General features: G+C 52.4%; 2 protein-coding genes across 4 annotated transcripts in view; both read right to left on the reverse strand.

Annotated features, from left to right (window-relative positions):
* DMAP1 (DNA methyltransferase 1 associated protein 1) overlaps positions 1–10,713 on the reverse strand; it is a 37,302-nt gene extending 26,589 nt beyond the window's left edge. The window contains exons 1-5 of one of the 3 annotated variants that reach the window (XM_054072406.1): positions 10,654–10,713; positions 8,788–8,944; positions 5,973–6,064; positions 4,913–5,108; positions 477–635 (exon numbers count right to left, since the gene is read on the reverse strand). In XM_054072406.1, the coding sequence (XP_053928381.1) occupies positions 477–635; positions 4,913–5,108; positions 5,973–6,064; positions 8,788–8,889 (549 nt within the window). In that variant the 5' untranslated portion in view covers positions 8,890–8,944; positions 10,654–10,713. Of the gene's footprint in view, positions 1–476; positions 636–4,912; positions 5,109–5,972; positions 6,065–8,787; positions 8,945–10,465; positions 10,628–10,649 lie in introns of those variants that run through there. The other 2 variants (XM_054072407.1, XM_054072405.1) reach the window with 2 other exon arrangements.
* An 8,705-nt stretch (positions 10,714–19,418) lies between these two features.
* LOC104057568 (Krueppel-like factor 2) lies at positions 19,419–23,062 on the reverse strand. Its single transcript, XM_054073674.1, has 3 exons — positions 22,853–23,062; positions 21,639–22,578; positions 19,419–20,780 (listed from the first exon to the last, which is right to left on the reverse strand). The coding sequence occupies exons 1-3, from the start codon at positions 22,943–22,945 to the stop codon at positions 20,605–20,607; spliced, it is 1,209 nt and encodes a 402-aa protein (XP_053929649.1). The 5' UTR covers positions 22,946–23,062; the 3' UTR covers positions 19,419–20,604.
* Positions 23,063–23,646: the final 584 nt, after the last annotated feature.

The following is a 23,646-nucleotide window of genomic DNA, read 5'->3' on the forward strand; positions in this document are numbered from 1 at the left end:
CCAGGAGTTACAGGAGATATAGGATCATCTTCAGACCACTGATGGTCCCTGCTTCACAGCAGAGATGACAGAAGCCTGCACCAGGTCAGATCACAAGTCAGGAGCAGCACCAGGGAAAATCCCCAGGGACCGTTAGCAGGGCCTAGACTTGAATCCAGGACACCTATGCTGCTCAGCTAAACAAACTCCCCAGCTGCCTTATCTTCGAGGAACGAGTTGTTTTCCCGGCAGGGGCAAACCTTCTAACTTTCTAATGAAACACAACAGGGAATAAGCACAAGTCACAGTGGATTTAATTACAAACAAAGCAAGCAGCAATGCCCTGTGCTGGAAATTCAATATTCCTCGCTGCCAATAATTCATTATTTTCCTCTAATTAAGTTGATATAAACGGTAATTTGGTCTTTGCAGCGCAGCAAGCCCTGCACGTGCCATAACAGCAGGTTGCTAGCAGCACCTTGGCCCCCAGGACTCACCTTGAACTGCTGGTGATCGTAGCGGTCATGAATCACCACGAAGCGCAGATCAAAACGCCGAGCCAGGTCAAAGAGGTGGTCTGTCTCAGCTTTGGTCCACGCATCATCATGGAGATACATCTGATACTCCTGCTCTGAGTAGACAGGTACCTGCACTGTCTATGCAGAGAAAAGAAAAACACGGTAGCTCTCTTGCAGCACTGCCTTTCTCACTGCCCGCTGGTAAGGGCCAAGACACTTGAGCTAAGAACAAGTGCAATGCACTCGCAGGAGGGGGCTGCCAGGACCCTGCGCAACGAGTCCTGATAGGAAACACGATGAGCAGGTAGAGGACTTGATAATGAGCAACGTCTGATCCCAGGGCCACAAACATGATGTTCTGGGGAGCCTACCAGGGACTGCTGACTGGGTGGCTGAAACCTATTTCAGGTGCCTGACACAGGCAGAGTTCAGCAACCCACATCCTGACAAGAGGTTTCAAAATTATCAGGCTAGCATAACAGCAAAACCAAGGTTCAGCCAGCCTCCCTGCATTCCTCTCATGCAGCAGCACCAAAACCTTGACATAAACTGCTCTGACAGTCGAGACTGCTTGGGCTGGGACACGCTCGCTTGCGTAGGGTGAACTGCAAAGGCAAGGCGCAGTAGTTTCTAGCCTTTAGCACACCTTCTGCTCTGATACACAACCCGCTTCTTTCATGTTTGGTGCAGACAGCGCCATGAAGATCTGAAAGGCAGGGTGCTTTCAGATCTCAGTGTAAACTGAGGACCATAAACTTAGCAAACTTTGTCCCTCCCTTCATCATCCACCCTTTCTCCAGCAGAGCCACAGGGCCAGATGACAGTGAAACTCTCAAGAGTGTCCTAGGTGCCTAAAAGGCCAAATTCCCCTGCCTGGAACTGCTCTGCAAGGGCCCTATCCAGAACACAAGTGTCACATGAGTGCTAAAGGAACAGTAAAAATACTACATTAGGGGAAGTCCTAGCACATGGTAAAGCAAAAGCTTAAACAAGCCTGTGCTTTCCTCCCTTACCCCTTTCCCAGCACTCCCATGGTGGAGCTTTGCCAAGCCTGAGGAGGTCCTGCCTTCAAAAGAAAACATTGTGTGCGTGGGAGCAGCACATATGCTTCAATAACTCTGTGCCCTCCTGAGCCCTACACCAGAAAAGTCATCCTCATGAACACCATTCACCTTGGAGAAGCATTTCTGAGCCTTCAAATAACAGCCTCTTTAGGTCTGCTGCCCTTCTTCCACCACTTAGACACAGAAGCTTAAAGGTGAAACACCTCTCTTGGGGATGCACTGCTCCTCAACAGTCACATACCACTCCCACCAGAAGAAAAGCCACCTCACTAGATATCTATGTACATCATGGAAAAAAACGTATTTTCTAGGGTAGCACGCGTACAAGGCAACAGCCAGCAGGGCCCTCTGCAGCAAATGGAAGGGAAGGTGCCTGATCAGGGATGAGAACAAGAGCAAAGAGCAGTCCCCAAAACACCTCCCCAGTCCCACTCAAGGCTACTCAGGTGAGAACTGCTGAGAAGTGAGAGGTGAGAACTCAGATGGAAAATTTCAGACAACCATGGGATTAACTATAAGGTCAAATGCAACGCAGCCATGAAAATTCATATATGACCCCCAGAGAGGGATTTCCAGCAGGAAATGGTAAGGTTTCAGCTGCACAACAAGACCTCGGCAGGAACACCAACTACAACTGTACTGACCCCGGTTCAGGAAAGATGAACTGAAATGGGAACGAGCACAGAGAATAGCAACAAATATGAGTAATGAGGTGGGAAGCTTGTCTTCCAATAGCAGATTGGAAGAGAAAGGAGCCTAGCAAAGGAAGTTTGAAAGGAAACCTGACAGAAGGCTTCAGGGATGCTAGATGGAATGAAAGGAATACCCTCAAAAAGAAAAGAGTGACTGAAACAAGGACAAAGAAATTGGCTTGCAAAGAAATGCCAATTTAACATGGAAAATTTAACCTGGAAATGAGAATTGGAGCAGAGACAGTCTGGAACAGCTTCCCAAGGAAGCACAGAGGCAGGAAATTCCAAGTGCTTTTGAAAAGGAATGTGATCAATTTATGAAAGGGACTGGATGGTGCAGGACCTGAAAGAGCCAAGAAGAGGATTCAATGGCCCAGAAAACCCCTCTCAGTCCTGCATTTGACACTATAAACTCACACAATGATGGGCATTAAATTGGCTGAAACTGCTCAGGAAAGATCCTGGAGCCATGAGAGAGCTCTGTGAAAACATCAGCACAATGTCTAGTGGTGGTGAAAAGACAAACTGAACAGTAAAAATAATCAGGGAAATAAAGAGAAACACAAGCAATGCACAAACCCACCATGCTTCCCTAAGTGAAATGCTCACTCCTAGACCACTCCTTTCAAAAGAAAAAACATCTGAGAACAACAAGCGTGAGACAGGGCACAGAAGGGCAGAAGTATGTCAAATTACTGAAAACAGTAGCTAGCAAGGACAGTTTACTATGCAATGTAACACAAGATCTCAGTAGATTAAAATGAACAGGGTAAAGCCCTTTTCACACCATATAAAATTAACCTGAAGAACTCACTTTCTGCCATGAATGTACCTAGCAAGAATTATTAAACACAAATTATTGTTAAAAAAAATCCATCAGCCAAAGACCACCAAAGCCTAGGAAAAAAACTCTGTATTTGCCCCATTCTCATGCTCTCTCTAAGGCTTTACTAAAGGTAGCTAGAAATTGGCTGAGAGAGGCTTTTGCTCTGACACCAGTGACAGTGCTTTCATATTCCCTGGATCAAGGTTCAGTGTATACTGTGAAACCTAAGCTTATATTTTGGTTCTCACAATGAAGAGGAAGGATTTAGTTAGGAGACCGGATGCACAGAGAAAAGACAAAGCAACTGAGCAGTGACACAGGAGCTGAGCTGAAGAGTTTGAGCAAGCAATAGGACAGATTACACAGGGAAACAGGTTCATGCCAAGGGGAGCAAGAGAGTTAGGCAAAGATATTGAGTATGTGAGAAGGAACCCACAGAAGAGTCTGGAAAAGTAAATAAAAACCCTCTGACACAGCCAATATCTGCTAAACTCCTCATCGGTGCCTTCTACCTTCTCAAACACGGATCCACCAGGGTAACAATTTGCTCCTAATACGATGTATTAGCATGTGCAGATGGCAGAGGTCTGCACCACTAATCTAAAGGTTGCAGCCTTGCTGAAGGCTCTTCTGTCTGACAATTCACAGTACATGATAAGGTTAAGGAAACGAGAATCACATAATTACAACACCCATGTGTGGCCTCCTCTGATAGACTTGGTTGAACTCAGCCAAAAACTGTTACAGGAGTAGAGTCCTGGAGAAAATTACACTCCCAAGGTTTCACTCAGCTAGGTAAACACCTTAGCTGAGTGAGTCACGCTTCAGACTTCCACCCTAGACATCAGAGAAGAGATACCACAGAAGGCTCTTACCGATGTCCCAGCAAGAAGAAAAGCATCAGTCAGAGCTTGAGCCTTCCAAATTATAAGGTCAATCAACCACTTAACTCTGCAAGAAGCCAGGCTTTGTTGGAGCTGATGCTCTGTGGGTTACAAACTTAAAAATGTTGTATACAGCTGTGCGCAAGCAGAGCTTTTATGGAATCATGTTAGCACACACTTCTTTCTGTTCCCATTCAAATTTGCATGATGAAGGGGATTAAATTACATTATGGAGGCACCCTAACTCTGCTCCTTCCTAATTTTGGAGGTTCTGACTTTGAAACACAAATCTTGATGTAGTTTTCTTTGTGCATGCACATGAAAGCCCCAAACCACTCAAAGCAGATCCATCCGGGACAAAAGACAGCAGGAGATTACAACAACGCATTGTGACAATATAATGTAAGACGCAAAGAACAAGGTACTGTACCACACTGATATCACAGAAGCAGTTTTAGATAGAACACAACATAATTCAGCATCGATGCTGGAATCTAGCCAAGAGGCTGCAAGCCAGCATTTTGGTCATGAAGCTCAAATTACTTCACATTGGGCAAAATAACAAGATTCATGACTTTAAGGTCTCGCTTAGACTAGAGTATCTTTTACTACCCAGAGCCTGTCATCAGGGAGAGGACGTTGGTTAGGAACTGAATTGGATGGTCCAGTGCCTCCTTGGCAAATCAATGACTGCACTCCTGAAACACAGCTATGCTCCAGCAAGCACTGACCACACAGTGAGCTCACTCAGCTTAAAGGATTTGGAGACATCATACTCTGAGATCACACAGCTGCAGGCCATGCTGCAATTTAAACTTCAATTTCCACATCTAACTCAATCTTCAAGCGCCAAAAGAACCAACTTCCTGTCTGGACATTCAAGAATCTGACCAAAGGGTATTTTCCAGCTGCTATTTATATGCTTTTGTTTGAAAGTGCTACCACTCACTTTATTGAACCTGGCAAAAGGGTAGTCCTTCCCTTCCTCCGCTGCTCTCCTCCAGTGGTAGAACATCGCTCCATCTTTTCTCGCTGGGTTGGTGAAGGGCATCCACTTCCAAGGCCGGACTTTCTTGGACCCCAGTTTTGCTTTAACCGTTCGATAACCCTGAGTGGTATCACTTGGCAGCAGCGGAGGCGCATCCCTGACATGGAGAAAAGCACAGGATGAAGCAAAGCAGGAAGCAGCCCACAACAAACCCAAAGAGATTTCAGATTCAGACATGCCACCATGATGTTTAGGGTTGGAAGATCCAAGTTTAAGCCTTATTCCAGGTTTGCCACTTTCCAGATTGCAATGCTTCCCACATCAGAGGATGGAATGCACAGCACAGATGGCTTTGAACAGAACCATCTGGAAAGTCAACTATGCAAGAGACCTCTGGGGCAAGGGCACAACCCATAACAAGCCAAATACAGGCTGCAGCAGAACTCTTTTTGCAGGAATAAAAGCAGGTGCTATTCCCAGTTGTGAATAAAAACTGAATACAGAAGGGTAAGGACACAGTGACAGGATGAGGGGTAATGGTTTTAAGCGAAAGAGGGGACATTTATATTAGATATTAGGAAGAAATGTTTTCCTGTGAGGGCGGTAAGACGCTGGCACAGGTTGCCCAGGGAAGCTGTGGCTGCCTCATCCCTGGAGGTGTTCAAGGCCCGGCTGGATGAGGCTTTCAGCAACCTGATCCAAGGGAATGTGTCCATGACAGGGGTGTTGAACTGGATGGGCTTTAAGGTGCCTTCCAACCCAAACCATTCTATGATTCCCTGTCTGCACCAGCCTATTGTGCCTGTACCTGATTCATCTCCAACACAGAGCAAATCCCTTAAATTTAGAAGGGAAAAGACAGACACTGTCCAAGACTAAGAGAGAAGGGCACAAGCATGGGCCAGGCACAAAGGGCAATCAATCCAGGAAGCAAGACTGCCCACAGTTTCAAGAGAATGCTGCTCTGCCACCAAAAGTGCAGGCTACCTCCCAATTTTCACAGGTGACCATAAGCTCTTACTTTTTGTCAGAGTAGAGGAGCGCATAGACTTCTCGGTGCATTCCTTCTGGCCTCTTAAACGTCAATGTCTCTGAAGATTTCTTGGATTTTTTCTGAAACAAAAGAATTGCATTTTAGTTTCAAAAGCAGCAATCCCTGAGCGAACATCAAACTACATAATCTGGCACCCTGTGATGTTTTTCACTTTTATCTGGCTTCAGACAGCTTGAATTTCTCCAGGAAAAGTACTTGTTCCTGGTGGAACACACTGACAGACAAAACGTGCCCAGTTTCAGTGATAGCACTCACCAGTACTCAAACACTTGTTGCAGCTGATAACACAAATTCCATCTGGCTGTAGTTTTCAGGGACTGGTGCACTAAGCCTTTTTTAACCAGATAAGCACTGTCCTCACGTGAGGGTATGAATGCATTTACTTGAGTGATTCTCTACCTTTTGGGGAAGACAAGAAGTGTCTTCCCACCCTCTCTTAGTTTTTGTCACTTTGTTCTGCAGCAGCTTCAGTTTTGATCAGTTGTGATCAAGGTCTTGCAGTGGCCCCACGCCAAAACTACTGATATCACCTACAAAAGAAAATTCCCCTTCTTTACCTCCACTCTCCCATTCATACAGAAAAGAATTTATAGTTTTACACAGCAAAGAATATTGTTTATTTAATAATAGTTTCTTCATACTAGGAATTCAGTGAAGACAACTCAATCTGGCCCCTAAAGCCTTGTCAGAATTGATGGTTTCTAAGGCATGTTCCATCTCATATCACATAAAAATGTGGTATGGAGCAGATTAACATTAACGGGGAACACTTTTTTTTTTTAAGTGAGCCAAGTTTACCAAGTAGTTCAGATCATTTGGTCTGGCAGTGCCACCTTTAGAACTACCAGCAATATCAATACTTTTAAGTACTTGTTTACCATATCACTACCAATTTTTAAATCAGAATATTTTGCAGTATTAAAACCGACACTGTATCATAAATTCTATTGAATCCATACAGTCACCTCTTATAAAGCAAATTCAAAATCCCATTAAAAAAGTAATAATCTATCAGCTTGGACTACAATACTGTCTATAAAACTTCATGGCAGACATTCATTATATCAGCACCTTTTCACTCCCAATCAAACACCTTTCTCCCAGCATGTCCATCACTTTGTCCAGGAGCAATGTAAGGCCAGCTGAGACAGTTACCCACGGGTCATGGCACCCCCTGTTCAAACACGGGCTTCTGGAATTCCCACAGAGTTCCCAGATTTATTAAAAGTTAATGCCAGCAGGCCAGGGATCAGTTCAGCCACCCCTTTTAGGAGTTAAGAACAAATCACTTCGTCCTGCTGATTTAAATGTTTTTATGCCTAGTAATTTTTATTTTAACATTCTCAGTCACTAATGGACTGGAAAGTACTTCATGATTCTCCTGTGATTTAAAGACATCAATCTGTTTCTTTTCTAATTGAGAACAGATCTATTTCCTGAGCAAGTGTTGCCCTGTTATTAGTAATTTTGCTCTCTCCATGCAGTACCTCTGGCATGATTCAGTTTCTGTACTTTGTAGAAACTCAAAATCTTTCATTCATGGCTGCAAGAGGCATCCTGCCCTCCTCCTGGAAACCTGACTGCATCTCCCCTTCCTCTCTCTTTCCATTTACAGTAAATTTGAGAAAACCCACCTCATTCTCTGCTCCAAAAGAGAAATAGACAGCAACTAGTACTCCTTTGGTCTCTGCCAGCTGACAGACAAATGCATCTAAACCAAAGAACTCCCAGCTCCGAATGCTCAGTGGCACAATGCCACAGGCTGAATCCAGCCAACGAGATGCTCACCAGACACACTCTCCACCAGCACAGCTGAAAACTGGTGATAATAACATTTCAGCCTTTAAATTACTGAAACTCATCAGCTTTCCATTACACCAATCATACTATGTCTCCTATCCCCAGCAAGGCAGTTATGAAACAACCATGCTTCTCTTCAGAGAAACACGTTTCAGTGGAGGCAAACAAAGACAGGAGCTGCCTTCAAGGAATGGTGTGCTTTGTGTATGTTTGGTTTGGTTTTGGGATGGGCTTTTTTCCACACACAGGCTTTACTTGGAATCAGACCATTTCCTACCAGAGGGCTCTTGGGGATTTCATCTCCCCTGCCTCCTCCCCAAGCACCTCCATATCTCGACTTGTGAATTGGCCTTCCCTAAAGCATGGGACAGCCAACACTGTTGCCTGAATTTAAAATACAGAAGGCAACAACATACTGCAGGGTATTACCACACAGAACTCAGCACACGAGGTCATACGTCCTTAACAGAGCTTACTAACTTGTCAACATTTCCACAGGCAACACATCCCAATTCTCCCAAACCGCAGCCACACACCTTTCCCACACGGGAACAGCTTTCATGGTTCAAAGATATTTACTGTTCGATCAAGCCAGACTTTTTTTTCCTTTTAATACAGGACTGTTACATTATTTCCATCTCTTGGGAGCTAGATGGTAAACACTCTTTGCACCTATTCCACAAAACGGGAATTTTAGAGAGAGCTGAAAATGCCTTGGAGCCAGGCCCAGCTCACCAAGACACCACTTACACAGCTCCAGCTTAAGTGCTGTTCCGAATGCTACAGCACAGTTAACTAAGAACACCAGAATTGGGACCCTCCAGGCCTTTCCAGACACCCTTAGGAAGCCCGGACATAAACACACTATGGTAGGAACATGCTTTACTCCATCTTTTTTCTCAATATTCACCCGAGACACCACATGCAAGGTCATACGGTGCCTAGAACACAATCAGCAGCCTCTTAGGGCATCACAGTTTACCTTATCCGAGTTGATGATATCCTTTTTGTTGATGGTGCCAGTGTTCTCCGACTCCACACCACCCAGCTCCAGGATGTCCCGCACATCTGCGCCCGTCGCCATGTCTCCGCCTGCTCGCTGGCCTTTTCTGCCGCCGTCCTGTGCGTCCCCTCCAGCTCTGGGAACCAAGAGGACAGGTTTAACAAGCCCCTCTATCCCATACACACACAAACACTCTTATGTCTACACATATATAGAATCACAGAATGGTTTGGGTTGAACGGGACCTTTACAGGTCACCCAATCCAATGCCCTGCAGTGAGCAGGGACACCTTCTAGCGGATCAGGTTGCTCAGAGCCCTATCCAACCCCACCTTATATGTTTCCAGGGACGGGGCATTTACCACCCCTCTGGGCAACCTGTGCCAGTGTTTCAGCACCCTCAGCATGAAAAATTTCTTCCTAGTCTGAACTTCTTTTAGTCTAAAACCATTACCCCTTGTCCTATTGCTACAGGCCTGGCTAAAAGATTTATGCTCGTCTTTCCTACAAGTCCCCTTTAAGTACTGAAAGGCCACAGTAAGGTCTCTTCAGAGCCTTCTCTTCTCCAGGCTAAACTATCCTAACTCTCTCAGTCTCCCTTCAAAAAGGACGCGTTCCAGGCCTGTGATCATTTCAGTGGACCTAATATCTACCTACATACACATATATAAACTCACACACATGCATATATACACAAATACACACACATATATATGAAGAGCGGCTGAGGGAACTGAGGTTGTTTAGCCTGGAGAAAGGGAAGCTGAGGGGAAACCTTAGCCCTGTCTATGACTCCCTGAAAGGAGGTTGTAGCATGGTGGGTGTTGGTTTCGTCTCCCAAGTGATAGGCAATAGGACAAGAGGAAATGGCCTCAAGTTGCACCAGGGGAGGTTCAGATCAGACATTAGGAAAGATTTCTTCACTGAAAGGGTTATCAAGCAGTGGAACAGCTGTCCAGGGAGGTGGTGGAGTCCCCATCCCTGGAGATGTTTAGGAGACAGGTAGATTAAGTGCTTAGGGATATGGTTTCATAGTAGACAGGTAAGGCTAGACCAAATGATCTCAAAGATCTTTTCCAACCTAGCGAGTCTACGATTCTATATATACACCCACACACGCATATTTATACAAATACATGCATATAAACACACACACACACACATATACACAAATACGCACATATAAACTCACACACATATTCACACATGTGCCTATATACACTCACACATATATATTCACACACATGCATATATTCACAAATACACTCACACACACTTACATACACAAATGCATGCACATACACCCCCACATACACTTAAATACACAAATACACATGCATATACACTCACACACATGCATATACATTCACACACACACTTCTATACACAAATGCATTCATATACACTCACACACGCTTATATACACAAATACACGTGCATATATATTCACACACGTGCATATACACTCATATAGACGCTTCTGTACACAAATGTACACATATACGCTCACACACACACTTATATACACAAATACACGTGCATGTATGCTCACACACATGCATATACACTCACACACACGTTTATATAGACAAACACACACGCTTACACACCCGCAGAACCCCCAACCCACAGACCTCCATATCCATCCCCCCCTCACCCGCCTCTCCCCCCCCCGCCAGGCCCAAGCGCGGGGCCCCGTCCCGGCGGGTCCCGACGGCCGAGCGCGTAGCACGCAGCCCCGCGGAGGGGTCCCGGGAAGTGCCGGTGAGGCCGAAGGGACGCCGAGAAGCCGCAGCAGAGCCGCGGCCGCCCCAAGCCGCGCCGGCCCCGCGCTCGCTCACCCACCGGCGCCGGCTCCGCAGCCCCCGGGACGGTGCGCCCGCCGACAGGCCCGGGCAGCGCCACTTCCGCTCCCGCCGAGCGGCGGCCGGAAGTGCCCGGAGCGCTATGCGGGGAGCACCGTGGAGGTGGGAGGGGGATGTGAGGAGGTTGAAGGTTCGAGTCCAGCGGTCGGCAGGTCCCAGCCCCGGGGATACCGAAAGTCATAGAAGGGTTTGGGTTAGAAGGGATCTTAAAGCCCATCCGATTTCCAACCCCCCCCGCCATGGGTAGGGACACCTCCCACTGGATCAGGCTGCTCAAAGCCCCATCCAAACTGGCCTTGAACACCTCCAGGGATGGGGCAGCCACGACTTCTCTGGGTAACCTGGGCCAGGGCCTCACTGCCCTCACAGGAAAACATTTCTCCCCAGGATCTAATCTAAATCTCCCCTCTTTCAGCTCAAAACCATTCCTTCTCATCCTGTCCCTGCAATCCCTGAAAAAGAGCCCTTTCCCAGCTTTCCTGTAGCCCCCTTTAAGTACTGGAAGCAGCTCTGAGGCCTCCCCAGAGCTTTCTCTTCTCCAGGCTGAACACCCCAACTCTCACAGCCTGTCCTGTACAGGAGGTTCTCCAGCCCTTGCATCATCTCCATGGCCTCGTCTGGACTCCATCTAACAGATTCACATCCTTCCTCTGCTGAGGTCTCCAGAACAGAATGCAGGACTCCAGGTGGGGTATCACAAGAGCAGATTAGAGGAGCAGAATCTCCTCCCTCACCCTGCCTGCCACACTTCTTTTGATGTGGCCCAGGATACAGTTGGCTTCCTGGGCTGCAAGCACACATTACCAGCTCATGTTGAGCTTCTCCTCATTCACCAGCAACCTCAAGTCCTTCTCTTCAGGGCTGCTCTCAATCCATTCTCCACCCGGCCTGTAATTGTGCTTAAAATTGCCCTGACTATCTTAAACTGTTTTATGAAATCAAGTTTGTTTATGCCTCAGTAGGTGCCAGCAAATAAACCCTAAGACTCATTTGGGAGTTTTAGAAAGCAAACAACCTTTAATCAGGCCTCGGCAACATCAGAGAGTGATTTCCATCAATCATGTGCAGCGAGACGAGCTGAGGACAGAATGTTTCCCACTTACAGGCATATGGATAAATTTCCCCCAAGTCTTATGCATATTCTGTTGCTTTCTAAGGACTAATTGTAATATTGCTATGAACTTCACAGCAGTCAAATCTCTTGCTAATTTGGAGCTGGCTCCAGCTCTCTGTCTGACCTTGCCTTTGAGATAGAATCATAGAATGGTTTGGGTTGGAAGCGACATTAAAGATCATCCAGTTCCAAACCCCTGCTATGGGCAGGGACACCTCCCTCTGGATCTGATTGCTCAAAGCCTCACCCAACATGGCCTTGAACACCTCCAGGGGCAGCCACAACTTCTCTGGGCAACCTGGGCCAGTGCCTCACCACCCACAGTGAAGAATTTCTTCCTAATATCTAGATCTTCCCCCCTGCCTTCTCATTCTATCACTATGGGGAAAGGCTGCAAACAGGGGTGATTACAGGCGAAGACACTGTTCAACGCAGATCATACTGAACACAAGGTGTAACAGTGTCTGGAAAAACACTGTTTGATAAAACATGCTATAAAAAGAACACGCTGTCAGAGGGACACCGTCTAACTTTCCAAAAATACAGTTACTTGGATGAACTTGACTCTACTTCAGCTTAAATCAAAATATTCCACTTTGTAGCGGTCCCTACTCGCTCCCGAGCCAGCAGGGGGCAGCACGGCCTCGCTCGGGACGGAACCGAGCGCTATGCCAGGCTGGAGCTGGGCTGCAGAGCCCCCACCCTCCCCCACCAGCTGCCCAAGGTGGCAAGCTGGGGCACCAGCTCCCCCAGCTCAGGGCATTCCAGGATGCTCTCACCCTCGCCTCTGATGTGCAGGGTCTTCCAGGGTGCTCCCACCCTCACCCTCGAGGTGCAGAGTCTTCCAGGATGCTCTCACCATTGCCCACCAGTTGCCTCAGTCCAGGGTCTCCCAGGGTGCTCCCACCCTTGTCCCCAAGGGGCAGAGTCTTCCAGGTTGCTTCCACCCTTGCCCACCAGTTGCAACAGTGCAGGGTCTTCCAGGGTGCTCCCTCCCTCACCCACCAGTTGCCCCAGTCTAGGATATCCCGGGGTGCTCCCACCCTCACCCCACAGTGGCCCAAGGTGGCAAGCTGGGATACCAGTTCCCCTCACGCAGTGCCCTCCAGTTGCCCAAGGTGGCAAACCAGGGGTTGCAGTTCCCCCAGCACAGGCCCCCACCCTTGCCCTGGACGTGCAGTGTCCTCCTGGGTGCGCTCACCCTTGCCCCCCAGCTGCCCGAGGTGGGGAGACAGTGGTGATGGTTCCCCCAGAACCTTGATGATGGGTCACTGGGCTTTCCCTCAGCTGGTGCCCTGCACTGCTGGGTGTCTTGGGGCTGACCCTAGCTCCCTGCTGAGCTCATAAGGAGATTTCCTGTCTCCTCACTGGGTCCGGAGGTGCTCGCTTGTGGCTGTCACACCCTCCCGCTCTCCCAGCCAGCGCGTGTCAGCCCTGCCAGCCATGCCAGGTGGCTGCTTGCCAGGTGGCCGCTGCACCACGTGGCACATTTATGCTGACCGTCCCAGCTTTGTTTGACAAAGTGTACACTCCTCACCTTCGTGCTTGGCAAGAAAACCCTCCTAAAGCTCTCCAGAGGTGCAGCACTTACCTGAGGGCAGCCAGCAGTGAAAGTTCTATTATTGGTACTGTCCCGTTTCCTCTTCCCTGTGGAGGAGGAGGAGGAAACCGCATGCAGGACTAGGAGGACTTTAAGAAATCACCTTTCCAAGTGCTTTGAGGTGGGAGCAAAGCTGCCTGGCAGAGGTTTGTCCAAAGCAGAAGGTTCTGGCAGGGGGCGCAGAGATCCATGAGGATCTGCCATCCACCTCCGATAGGGGCTGTCCCTAAGAGGACCTCTTTTGTGAAGCAGCTCAGAGATGAGCTGAACCCTGCTGTGCCGGGGTCCTCAAGCACACAGCCTCTCAACACCATCCAGGCTGTGCTGGAGTTACCACTGTTTCCATCCCGCTGGCTGTCCCTTCCCATGGGTGCTGGCACATCACCTCTGCAGCAGGGCCCAGCCAGCAGCAGTGTGCCCTAACAGGGGTTGGTGACACCCCTGAGCTTCACCTGTTGTCCTCAGAAATCATTTAACCCCTTTTCTGCCCCCTCCCACACTACCAGGGATGGCTTTTAGCATCTTGGCCCTTCTTCCCACAAGGACAGAGCCGATCCCAGGGTTTCTCCCATCCTGCTCATTTGCTCTCAGCTCTGCCACGTAGAATCATAGGAAGTTCCTAGTTGGAAGAGGCCCACAAGGATCATTGAGTCCAACTCCTGTCCCTGCATAGGACATCCCAAAATTCACACCATGTGTCTGAGGGCGTTGTCCAAATGCTTCTTGAATATTGTCAGGCTTGGCGCCATGACTGCTTCCCTGGGAAGCCTGTTCAATGCTCCACCATACTCTGAGTGAAGAGCCTTTTCCTAATATCCAACCTAAACCTCCCCTGGCATATCCTCCTGCCATTCCCTCAGGTCCTGTCATCGGTTGCTAGAGAGAACCGCTCAGAGCCTGTTCCCCCTCTCCCCTTGCCTTGTGAGGAAGCTGTAGACTGCTATGAGGTCCCCCCTTCTCCAGGCTGAACACACCAAGTGACTTTAGCCGCTCCTCATACCGCTTCCCTTATAAATACTTCACCACCTTTGTGGCCTCCTCTGGACACTCTCCAGGAGCTCAATAACCTTATCATACTTTGGCACCCAAAACTGCATGTAGGACTCAAGTTGGGGCCACCTCAATGCAGAGTACATTAGGACAATCACCTCCCTCAACCAGCTAGCAATGTTGTGCTGGACGCACCTCAGGACACACTCGGCCCCCTTGGCTGCCCGTACACACTGCTGGCTCATGTTCAACTTGCCATCAACCAGAATCCCCAAATCCCTCTCCATGGGCTGCTCTCCAGCCTCTCGCTCACCAGTCACTATCAGCATCCTTCCCAAACTCTGCCCCCATCAGAATGCACAGCCATTCCTAACCATTTGAAGCACCTCTCTTTGCTCGCTTACCATTACTGGCCTGGAGGTGGGATCCACTCCCCACAAGGGGGGTCTACAGAGGGAGATGGGACTTTCCAGTGCTGCCTTCACAGTCTCACCCCTGCTCTGCCTGCCTGGCAAGCCTGGCACTGCTGCTCCAGGGAGAGCTTTGTAAAACCAGAGGAAGAAGACCTCCCTTTTTGCTCCTCTCTAGCAAATCATTCACTTTTTCATGTTGTTAAGGAGCACTTAAAGAAAACACAACCAGTTCCAAAACAAAATCCAGAGACAGGTGGCCATTCAGTGTCCTTCAGTTTTGATTATATTCCCTACTTTTAGGCCTAACCTGCTTAAGCCCAGCTTCCAGTCCTATCCCAGCAGGATTCTGCCCCAGCACAGTGTGACCAACTTAGTCCTCCTCAACAAAATCCACAGCACGTTATGAGCTCCTCTCCCTGGGGCAGCAGCTTTTTAACCTCATCAAGAGTGGAGATTGTGGGCAGCTGGGGTGACCGCCTCCCCCGCACCTCTGAGTGTGGGAGTCACTGCCGGGCTGTGTCCCACCCAGAATTGTGTGGAATTGTATGGACCTGCAAGCAAAACCCATTAGCTGGGTGCTTCTGCTGACCTAATCAGCAGTTCAGCAATTAGCACTGCCTTCAAAGGAGCCAGAGGTGATATTTCTGGGCAGCAGCTGCTTCGTTCCAGAGCTTGCACGGCCTTCAAAAGAGTGAAGGGGCTCAGCTGGAGACCCGCATCAGCCCACACACACATGGTACATCAGTGAGAGTCTTACATAGGGACACATGTCCGCTTCTGTCACATCTCTGGAGTACCAAGGTCCTGCCTCACCAGAGGGAGCCCAGGAGATGTAGTGGATCAGGGAAAGCCAGCAATGGCCAGGAGCTCAGTGCTCCTGTACCTCAGGAATTTGGCAGGGGGACAGCAAAACCAGCAGCACCGCCCTGTCACTGCAACCCCATTGCCCACCTCCTGCTATCCTGCAGGCACAGAGTGCCAAGCCTGGGCAACCCCACTGCCACCCAGAAGCCGGTGGAGGGATGTTCCCCCACATTCAGCCTTGGCAGGAGGGCATTGGGTCCCTCCCAGCCACCTGCCTGCCCTGCTGGAGTCCTGCGGAAAGGATGCTCCTCATGCCCTTTGCCCATGCCCCAGTTGCCTGGCATGACTAAAGGTGGTTCCAGGCCAGAGGTGTGATTGTCTCCTGCCCAGGGCTCAAGGTGTGCGTGTTTCCCAGCCTGGCACCAGCAGAGGAGGACAAGTGCAAACACTGCGGCCAGTGGGGTGGGAGGAGGTTATCTGGGGCCCAGCAGTGGAAAAACTCTCAGTGTGTGACTAAGGCACGATAGGACCAGGTGTGGGTCCAGGCAGGGCGAGTGAGCCAGGGAGTTATCGCTTTCCCGTGGGTTCAGGTGCCTGAAGCCAAATGTTTCCTAAGGGTGCGGTGACAGCCACAGCCCCGTTATCACGGCGCCTGGCCCACCGCAAGTGGCAGGGAAGTGAGGGAAGGCTGCTGGACCTTCCCTCCATGGCAGAGATGGGACACTTCCCACCACCTTGCTGACATGGGGGACACCAGCTCTGGGAGCATCCTTCAGCAGGGATGGCACTTCCTTCAGGACCCGAGCTGCCACCTTGTGTTGTGGCAAAGAAAAGTCTGTCAACTCCTTCAAGCACCCCAAAATGATCCTGAGCACCCAGGCTGTGTCCCACCTCCGGCACCTGCCTCCTCTCCTCATCTCCATGCTGTTCCCATGGACCACAGCAACTTCAGGGTCGAGCCCTGAGCAAGGAGCATTCCCAGACCTGCAATCCCTCCTTCTCCCCGTGGCTCCACATCCCTGGGCCAGTTCTGTGGGACCCGCTGGCTGCAGCGTGGGGGATTCCCACAAGCTGGGGCACCCCCAAGAGGATAGAAACCTATCCAAGGTTCTTCTATACCCTCTCTTCAACCATTAAACCTTTGGGGCCCTGCTGCTGCTGGCAGGTGACTGCAGGGTGCCAAACCACGCTGTGGCCGTGACTCACCCCTCTACCGGGATGCCTCGTTCCTTTGCTTCCCTGCTTGCCTCCCTGTTGTGCTGATTTGGCTACACCCCAAAGCCATGAGGTTGAGCTTTAACGTTTGCTGGGGGGCTCAGCGACCACTGTGTCGCTACCACTACAGCTCCCGGGAGTCTTTTTGCCAGGAGGTGACCGGGAAGGGAGGGAAGAAAGGCCAGGCTGGCAGATACATCCTTGAGCAGAGTCTGTGAGGCTCCAGTGTGGGCATGGTAGCGTGAGCACCACGGGATTGCCTTGCCAGACAACTTTCCCTCTGCACCACCCCAGTGTGTGACCCCAGCCACCAAGACTCACCCTAGGCTGGGACAGCCATGGACTCAGAGATTGTACATGGATAAATCACTCCTTCAGGAACCACTCTGGCTTCTCCAGAGCATCCCCCTGTCCTCTGGCACGGGACACACTGTTAGTGCTATGTCTCCTGCAAAACAGGGTCCCACTTGGTTGACTGGAACATTTTGAGTGCCACTGCCAGGCTGGGGCAAAGCACTTTCCAGCTGATCACGTGTGCACAGACCACAGGTAAGGATTGTGCCCCAGCTCTGCCTTCCTCAGCACTGCTAAGGGTGTTTTCTTGCTGTCCTCATCACTTTGCAGGGCAGGTTTTGCTGGGGACAGGACTGGGCTGTCTCCTCCAATGGAGAGTGTGTCTTGGCCCAGGCAATTGGAAGAGGGTGTATTTTATTAACAACAAATTAACCATAATTGCCATTTCCACTACAGCCATTCCTCACCCAGGCAAGGTTCCCTGCCATGCTGGTCGGTCCCTGTGACCGCCGTGCCTCATCATGTGCCCGAAGGAGCACCTTGCCCCTGGCCCGGGGGAATGAACCTGGGGCAGCTCTGCCCAGAGAAGGAGCTGAAACACCTTTCCCTGCTCTCATCTCCATGTAAGGCAGTAGCGGCAGAGCCAGGCCTTGCTTCCTCCCCAGCACAGCGATGATGAAAGGCGAGGAAGAACTGGTTTGTGCTCTGATCTCAGAGCTGAACCTCAAAACAGCCGCAGACCGTCACTCTGGCTCCCAGGATGCTTAGGGAGGACAGGACAGCAGAGCCAGCCTTTCCAGTGGGACGGGATGGTTGGAGAAATTCATCGTTCCCCTGGAAATAAAAATAATAATCATAATAAAAACACAAAGCCAGAGATTACTTATACACACACAAACATGCAGGCACGCACTCTCTCCCCATCTGGCTTTGCCAGCCTGACTCATCGCTAATTCAAACAGCCCACACCTTTCTCTCTCCCTCCGTGTGACGTTTTGAACGAGTCTCTTGGGAAGAGACAACATTTTTGTTCCAGCCACTCCACCGGTGTCAGCCCCTCACCCTTGGCTACTTGGAGTAAGACACTCCTGGTAGCCCATCACAAGTCACTTCTGCCCCAGCACCTTCACCCCCTACAGGCACCCCTCAGAAAATGGGGCAAGCGGAGGACGGAGGCGGCTGTAGAAAGGACAAGTGATTGAGCCTGGTGGTTCTGTCATACCTGTGGATGCAGTCCCCTGGTCTCATGCCCAGGCCCGCAGGCAGGACTTGACATCCCATGCTGCTGCCACCCTGCCTGGAGACACCCACACTTTTGTGGGTGCTTAAGGCAGACCCCAAGGCAACATGCTGGCCCTGGGACATTCAGCCTGACCCCAAAACACTAGCCACCTCTGGGGCAGGCATCAGTCCTGCTCTACCATTCCCATCTCTTTTTCCAGCTTGATTCTCCACAGCCACAAGCAGGAAACTGGGAAGGAGCAAGATCAGCCCTACCCAGCCCATATTCACAGCACAGCTACATCCCATTTCCTCTTGCGGGACGAGGAGCCCGAGGGCATCCCCCAGCCCTGGCCAGCTGCCTGGGGTTGCGGCAGTGACCACGGGAGGAGGAAGCCACCACCACCACCCTGGGCCAGGGCACCGCACAGCCCGTACAGCATGCTGTCTGCACTGCTAATGCAGTGTCAGGTCTGGACAAGCCTCAGCCTTCAGAGGGATGTGTGCATCACGGGCAATCAGCCGTGGGAGGGAGGGAGCCAGACCTGCTTGCTGAGCTTGGGACCTGCCAACACGCTCGTGCTGAGTCACCACCTATTAACGCAGGGAAACCTCAGCACCTGAACCCCACCAAGTTGCCAGGCCACCCCTGGGAGGACACCAGCAACAGCACACGGGACCAGGCAGTTGCCACTGACCTCCCGTTGTGACCACAACGCCGGTGCCATAGAGCTTTTGCTGCAGGGGACAGCGGGACAGGACCGCTCAGGAAGAAGACCGGAGCAGCGAGGCTCCTGGTATGGTTTCGGCTGCCATTCCCCTTGGCAATGACTCACCGCAGGACCAGTCACGCCATCCCAGTGCCGCAATTGCCCCATCTGCAGATTAGGGAAACTGAGGCACGGGGAAGTGCGGTGACTCAAGAGTTGTTGCACAGGAGATGCTGCTCAGATGCCGAGGTTTGGGCGTTCCCCATTGATCCTCCACAGCCAACTTAAGCAGAAATGAACATCGATGTAAATATTTACTGACAAGCAAGCCCAGCCTCACCCTCTCCTCTCAGAAGAAAGCTTTAAAGTAAACTCTCCTGGCTCTTTCATGTTTACGTCTTGTTTATTTATTATACAGCAGATCACAATATTTCAACAGTTTGCATATAAAGAAAAGTAACATTTCATAGTGCGAGAGACCTAACGTGCCCAAGCAGAGAAATGTTAATTAACAATATACACAGACGGGAACAGTGCACTTCCCAAAGCCGAGACTCATCTGTGTTCCCAGCTGGAAGAAAAAAATATATTAAAAAACAGAAACATTATATATTACTGCTTTGTTTAATTTACAACTTGCTTTGCAGAAGCTGCACATAAAAAGACTCATTTTCTTTTGAGTTTTCCCTCTTTTTTTTTTTTTCCCTCTACAAAAGTTTCAAGTATAGCAGAGACCTGGGCATTCATAGCTGGACTCACTGTCCCTTACACACTAAGTTTAAAAAAGCAGCATGGGGAAGGCAGCTGCAGCAGTACCTGGTGTCATCCTGAGGGGAAAAGACAAATAAAAGCAGACAAGAGCCATTTTAGGCTCCCAAGAGGAAAACTGTGGGAATGGCCAGGACAGGACTGCCCAGTGGGGTCCCGAGCTGGTGACTGGAGCCCCTGCGCCCTGTGCGAGGTGACACTGCACTGCCAACCCCTGCAAACCTTTATAGCCACCAACCACAGTCAGGTCCCACCCTTGCCCCATCCAGCCTGGGCTTTTGGTTTGTTCTGATGGTCACAACCGAGAAGACCAGCAATGCATTTCTCAGAGCCATGACCCATACGCTCAGCGGCTGCGCGTCTCTGGCAGAAACGTGGCCAGAATTGGCCACCACAGACCCTGGAGAGAGTGGGGTGCCGAGACCATTCAGGGAGAAAGGTTTTTAAACTGATGCCAAATACAAACTAGGAGCTCTGGGGACAGATCCCTGCTGCCCCTGCTCACCAGTTACCTGGCTTGGGGGGGGACCCAGGTGTGGGGAGCTGAGCAGTGGCACCTGGGCAAGGGCTGGAGACACTTCTTGCAGCTTTGCTCCCCATCCACACCCCAAAGCAGCCCTTTCCCACCACTCGGCTGGGCCCAGCTCTCACAGCAGGGGCAGGAGGAGAAAAATAGTTATCAACTACAAGCAGAGACAGCTGGGCGGCCAGGCTGGGCTGCTCCCCAGTGCCATCCCCAGCCCGACGCTATTTACAACGTGAGCTGGCACTGGGGACACTGAGTCCGGCCGTGGCCCCCCGCTCACATGTGCCGCTTCATGTGGAGAGCCAGGTGGTCAGAGCGGGAGAAAGCCCGCTCGCAGAGGTGGCACTGGAAGGGTCGGTGACCTGTGTGCTTGCGGTAGTGGCGGGTCAGCTCGTCGGAGCGGGCAAATTTCCAGCCACAGCCTTCCCAGGTGCAGTGGTAGGGCTTCTCGCCTGCAGAGGAGAGGGGGTGTCAGTGGGCTTGGAGGTCCCCATCTTCCCTGCGCTCCCCTGCCCAGTACTCTCACCAATCCAGGGGGAACCCCTGCCCATCACCCTTGAGAGATAAGGGTGCACTTGTCCCCTGCCCACTTGTACCTGAAAAACCTTTCCTTTCTCCCCCGCCCCGCCACCTTCCTGCCCTTCCCCATGTGCCCATACTCTGGGCACCCCTTCGCATGTGCCCATGACCTGCTTCAAACTGTGGGTGCTCCCCTGCCCACCCCTGCTGTGGAGCCGCACCATGTGCCCCATCCCAGCTCTGCCGGAGGGTCTCCCCTCTCCGTTATCTCCCAGCCCAGTTAGGGGGCTTCTTCATGAGCCCCCAAGTCCTGCCTCTTCAGGCACACCTGGACCCCGAAGCCAGCAAAAGGGGGTGTCACGCAAGCGGCCTCACTGTGTTCCTTGATCCCCAGGTACCACTTCCCGACCCACTGAGTGGCGGTGCCTGGACACGAGCTGAGGACACCTTGCAGCTTCCCATCTACACCCCGTAACAGCCCTTCCCCACCCCTCGGCCGGGCGCAGCTCTCCCAGTGTCCCTTCTCAGCACTCCCGGATCAGCCCCGCTCGCATCCTGCCCCACGCAGGACCCCTCCTTGCGGGCTTAGCGGGGTGTCTTTCTGTGTGTCCCCACCACGAGGACCCTCCTGGAGCGACCAAGGGAGGGTCTTCTCCAACTGCTTCCGATGCCGCCACCCCGGTGTCCCCTCCAAAGCCCCGGGAACCCCGTCGGAGCAGGCTCACCGTGCGGTCCAGTCCCTCCACCCGCGACCCTCGGAGCATCCCCCCCACCCCACCCGCGACCCTTACCCGTGTGGGTCCTCATGTGGGCCTTGAGGTGGGAGCTCTTGGTGTAGGTCTTGCCGCAACCCGGGTATTCACAGTTGTGCGTGGCCGTTCGCTTCCGCGCCCACGAGCGGCGGCCGCGCTTGGGCTTACAGTCCTCGGGGGGAGCTCCGGCCGGGAAATACTCCAGCACCGGCGAGTTGGGAGGCGTGACCAGTAGCCCAGGTAGCCCCGCCGGCCCCGGCCCCTTCAGGGGCTCCCTGAAAACACTGAAGTGTCCATGAAACTGCGGCGGTGGAGGCTGCGGGGCGAAGTGGGGCGCGTAGCGATGCGGAGCCACCGCGTAGTGGGGCGGCAGCTCAGCCAGGAGGTGGGGGTCGGTGCCGGGCAGCGGCTCCTCGGGGGGACCCAGACGGCCGTGGGGGAAGCCCGGGTAAGGCAACGGTGGCCCCGGCACCGGTCCCGGTGCCACACGTGGCTTGTGCTCGCCCTGCCCCAGGTAGTCGGCGGTGGGCAGCCCCAGCATGCAGGCGCGCTCCTCCGGCTGCTCCTTCTTGATGCGGGGCCCGAAAGGTTGTGCTGGGTCCAGGGGCAGCGGGCGGGGCAGCGGCAGGGCTGGGTGGTGATGGGGGTGATGGTGCGGGGGGCCGCCGGGCACCCGCAGCTCCGTGTACTCCCTCCGTTGCGGGTCGCAGTGGCCGGGCAGGTCCGGGGTGAGCAGCTCGGCCACGTAGCTGTGGCCCTGGCCCTCGGGGTAAGGCGCCGGGAATTTGCCCGGCGTGGGGTAGGAGCCGTCGCTGTCGTAGGTGGTGCCGCAGCTCTCGGGGGTCTCGGGCAGGGGGTAGTTGGGGCCGGGCGGCCCCTGCCCGCCGCTGCTGGTGTGTGCCAGGATGAAGTCCAAGTCCACGAACTTGCCCAAGTCGTCCTCCTCCCGCTTGACGCCGCCGTCCTGCTGCAGCATCCTCTGCGAGAGGGGAGAAAGCGAGGAGTCAGGAATGTCGAGGTGACGGCTCCCCCCAGCCCACCCGACGGCTACGGGTCCCCCCAAACCCGTTCGAGGGATCCAGGTCTCCCCAAACCCGTTCGAGGGATCCAGGTCTCCCCAAACCCGTTCGACGGTGAGGTGGGGCGGCGCCCCCAAAAGCCACATTGAGCCCCAAACTCACGATGCTCTGCCCCGTACCCCGCTTACTGCCCCCTTCTCCGCTCGCCCCCCCTCCCCTGCTCCCGGTGCTTACGTGGAGCATGTCGGCGGGCCGCTCCTCCATGGGCAACAGGTTGGCGAAGGTGGAGATGGAAGGCAAGGTGCTGTCGTCCACGGCCGCCGCCATGGCTGGAGAAGCGGGGCCGGGGCGGCTGGGGGAGCGCGGAGCCCGGCACCGCTCCGCTCCGCTCCCCGCGGCAGCAGCGCTGCTCTGCGCCGCCCCGCGCCCCGAAGCTGTTAACAGCGTGGCTGCGCCCTGATTGGCCCGTTGCTCATTGATATTCGCCGCCGAAGCGTCCGATTGGCTCTTCCCTCGATTAAGCCACGCCTCCTATCGCAAGCCATGCCCCCTCCCGTGGGGGGCAGCCCCGGAGTGCGGGGGGGGGGTGCGGCAGCGGCCAGGGGAACGGGGAGGGGACACTGCGTCCTGCCCCGCGCTGGGACCGGACACCGGGCCCTCCTGGGGCCTCCGGGTCTGCCCCACGGAGGGAGAAAAAGGGACGCGGTGCCGGTGAATGTCGCAAAAGACGGGGTCCCTCCTGCTCCCCCCATGGAGGGAGAAAAAGGGTCACGAGTGCCAGTGGAGATCGCAAAAGATGGGGTCCCTCCTGCCCGTCGAAGATCGCAAAAGACAGGGTCCCTCCTGCTTCTCCCCATGGAGGGAGAAAAAGGGACAGGGGTGCCAGTGGAGGTCACAAAAGATGGGGTTCCTCCTGCCCGTTGAAGATCACAAAAGACAGGGTCCCTCCTTCCCGTCCCCACAGAGGGAGAAAGAGGGACATGAGTGACAGTGGAGATCGCAAAAGACGGGATCCCTCCTTCCCGTCC

The sequence above is a fragment of the Cuculus canorus genome, chromosome 8 (genome assembly GCF_017976375.1).
Source record: "Cuculus canorus isolate bCucCan1 chromosome 8, bCucCan1.pri, whole genome shotgun sequence".
In the NCBI taxonomy this organism is placed as follows: Eukaryota; Metazoa; Chordata; class Aves; order Cuculiformes; family Cuculidae; genus Cuculus; species Cuculus canorus.

Bases quoted from the DNA above. Each gene is read 5' to 3' on its own strand.
- LOC104057568 (XM_054073674.1), bottom strand. From the start codon at position 22,945: ATGGCGGCGGCCGTGGACGACAGCACCTTGCCTTCCATCTCCACCTTC. The intron at 22,579-22,852 runs GTAAGCACCGGG...CCCCTCTCGCAG, and splicing joins GGCCCGCCGACATGCTCCAC to AGGATGCTGCAGCAGGACGG. The intron at 20,781-21,638 runs GTAAGGGTCGCG...TCTCCTCTGCAG, and splicing joins CCACATGAGGACCCACACGG to GCGAGAAGCCCTACCACTGC.